At 36.2% G+C, this 2,115-nt stretch overlaps 1 protein-coding gene across 1 annotated transcript in view; it reads right to left on the reverse strand.

Annotated features, from left to right (window-relative positions):
- LOC107618662 overlaps positions 1–2,016 on the reverse strand; it is a 5,293-nt gene extending 3,277 nt beyond the window's left edge. The window contains exons 1-3 of the mRNA XM_016320785.2: positions 1,863–2,016; positions 628–754; positions 468–540 (exon numbers count right to left, since the gene is read on the reverse strand). Coding sequence (XP_016176271.1) covers positions 468–540; positions 628–754; positions 1,863–1,890 — 228 coding nt within the window. The 5' untranslated portion in view covers positions 1,891–2,016. The remainder of the gene's footprint in view (positions 1–467; positions 541–627; positions 755–1,862) is intronic.

Genomic DNA, 2,115 nt, shown 5'->3' on the forward strand with positions numbered 1-2,115 from the left:
TCGAGAAAAAAACAAAAAAAAAAAAAACCCCCCCCCCCCCCCCCCACCGCGGGAAAATGGTGGTGGCAGTTTGAACTCATGATAATATACTCAGTTAACTGAACACTGCCTCAGAAACAAAATGGTTCTCCATAAACCATCACAATTCAGTGAAGTTTGTTCACATAAACTCAATGAAGAATAGCTTTGCAAACATAATTGACTCAGCAACTGCTCAAATGACCCAGAGTTTCTATATTATAAACAATTTAGCAGATGGAGAAAGGTACCTTCTCAGGTTAAATCCTCCATCATTAACATAGTTAAATAAATGAATACGTCAAAAACTATAAAATGATCAAGAAATGCATATACTTCATAAAATGTCTATAACAGAAAGCACAGATTCACTTCATATAATCATATGGTGAAGATTTCATATATAAGTAGAAAACATAGTTTGTTCTCATTGTGAAACAATAAAGTACCTGCATCATCTCTCTGACTTTGTCTTTTGGTGGAGGATCAAAATGTGGACCAGGCAAATGCTTGTTGATATCACTACAATATAGAAACCACCGCTTATAGAATAATTATCCATATCAACCAAGCTAAAATGTGGGCTAAATTTTGAGGCAGATATCTCACTTGTACACAATCAAAACAGCAATATACAGATCTTCAAATTTCAAATTAGCCCTTCCCGTCTCATTCTTCACGCCATCAAAAACTCGATCTGTAATCTTCCTTATTTGCTTTCGCCTCCACTCCTTACCTGTGTAAAGTGAAAGGCTATTATATTAAAAGGCAAACGGAGCATTGAGCACAATAATTTTACCATTAAAGTAAATGCAAATATATGTTGCATCTTACATGTGGATCTTTACCATTGATTAACAAGATGGGACTCAAGCAAGGGTCCCAAACAAAAATCAAATCAATGGTAAAGATCTTCACATGACAAGGGCAGCCCAGTACAAAACATCCCACATTATGTAGGGTTCAAGGAAGGGCCGCATCCAAAGAGTGTAATGTAGGCAGCCTAACTTGATGCAAGCATTAGTGGCTGATACTACGACTTGAACCCGCAACCATGAGTTCAGGTGGAGACAATTCAACTGTTGCTCCAAGGCTCCACTTCAGATCTAAAAATGGCAAGAATATGTGGAATTCTCAACTGAGAGGATCCATTCCTAATTCATCAAGGCCTAAAATCTGCAAATCTATAAGCAAGGGCATTGAGCAAAAGAACTTTACTAATAACTAGCTATAGCAATACCCTTTATCTGATCCACTGTCCTAATTGGAGCCTCTAGAGGACTTATCTGAACTTGTCCATAGCACTAAAATGAGGTATTATCATCTTCTTCACAATCAGTATTACGGTGTTACCACAATTGACTCTAATGCATCCATTCCTAATTCCATTCAGTCTAGTGACCCCACTTCCAACTAAGCACCATCACCTTTGTAACATCACACTAACTGCAGTTGCAACATTCAGATTAATTTCCAGCAAAAGAAACTAAGCATAAGGGTTTAGCAATTCTCTTATTGCTACTCCACTATCACAAGTTTAATCTGTAATCCACTTCAAATCTTAATTGAAACCCTTAGTTAAAACACATATTACAGCATAGATTTCATAATTCTCATCCGCATGATAAATTTAAATCAGAAGCAGCAGTATCCAATGAAATATCTAAACTACAGCAAATAGAAAGGTGCATGTAATTTAAATCAGAGAAAATCATGTATGCATGTTGGTGAGAACATGGAAAGTCAACGCATCAGAGAGATGAATTATGAATCTCCGCAATCAGATAGAGAGAGAAAAAACAATAATAAAAGCAGAAAAGTGGTTTTGGCATTTGGAGCGTTACCCTGAAGCTTGTCGAGGATTTGTCCCATGACAGCAAGCTTCGCAGCTTCTGATTTCCGTAGTTCTTAATATCAGCTTTTCCAGTTTTCCTTGTTACTCATTACTCCGCTTAATCTTAAAGTCTCAGATTCACCTCAAAAAATCCGGGCCAAACGACAAACTCATCATTATTATTATTATTATTATTATTATTATTATTATTATTATTATTAAGGAAGCCTGTCCAACACTTCGATCCTTAACTTTTTTATTTT

The sequence above is a fragment of the Arachis ipaensis genome, chromosome B09 (assembly GCF_000816755.2).
Source record: "Arachis ipaensis cultivar K30076 chromosome B09, Araip1.1, whole genome shotgun sequence".
Taxonomy (NCBI): Eukaryota; Viridiplantae; Streptophyta; class Magnoliopsida; order Fabales; family Fabaceae; genus Arachis; species Arachis ipaensis.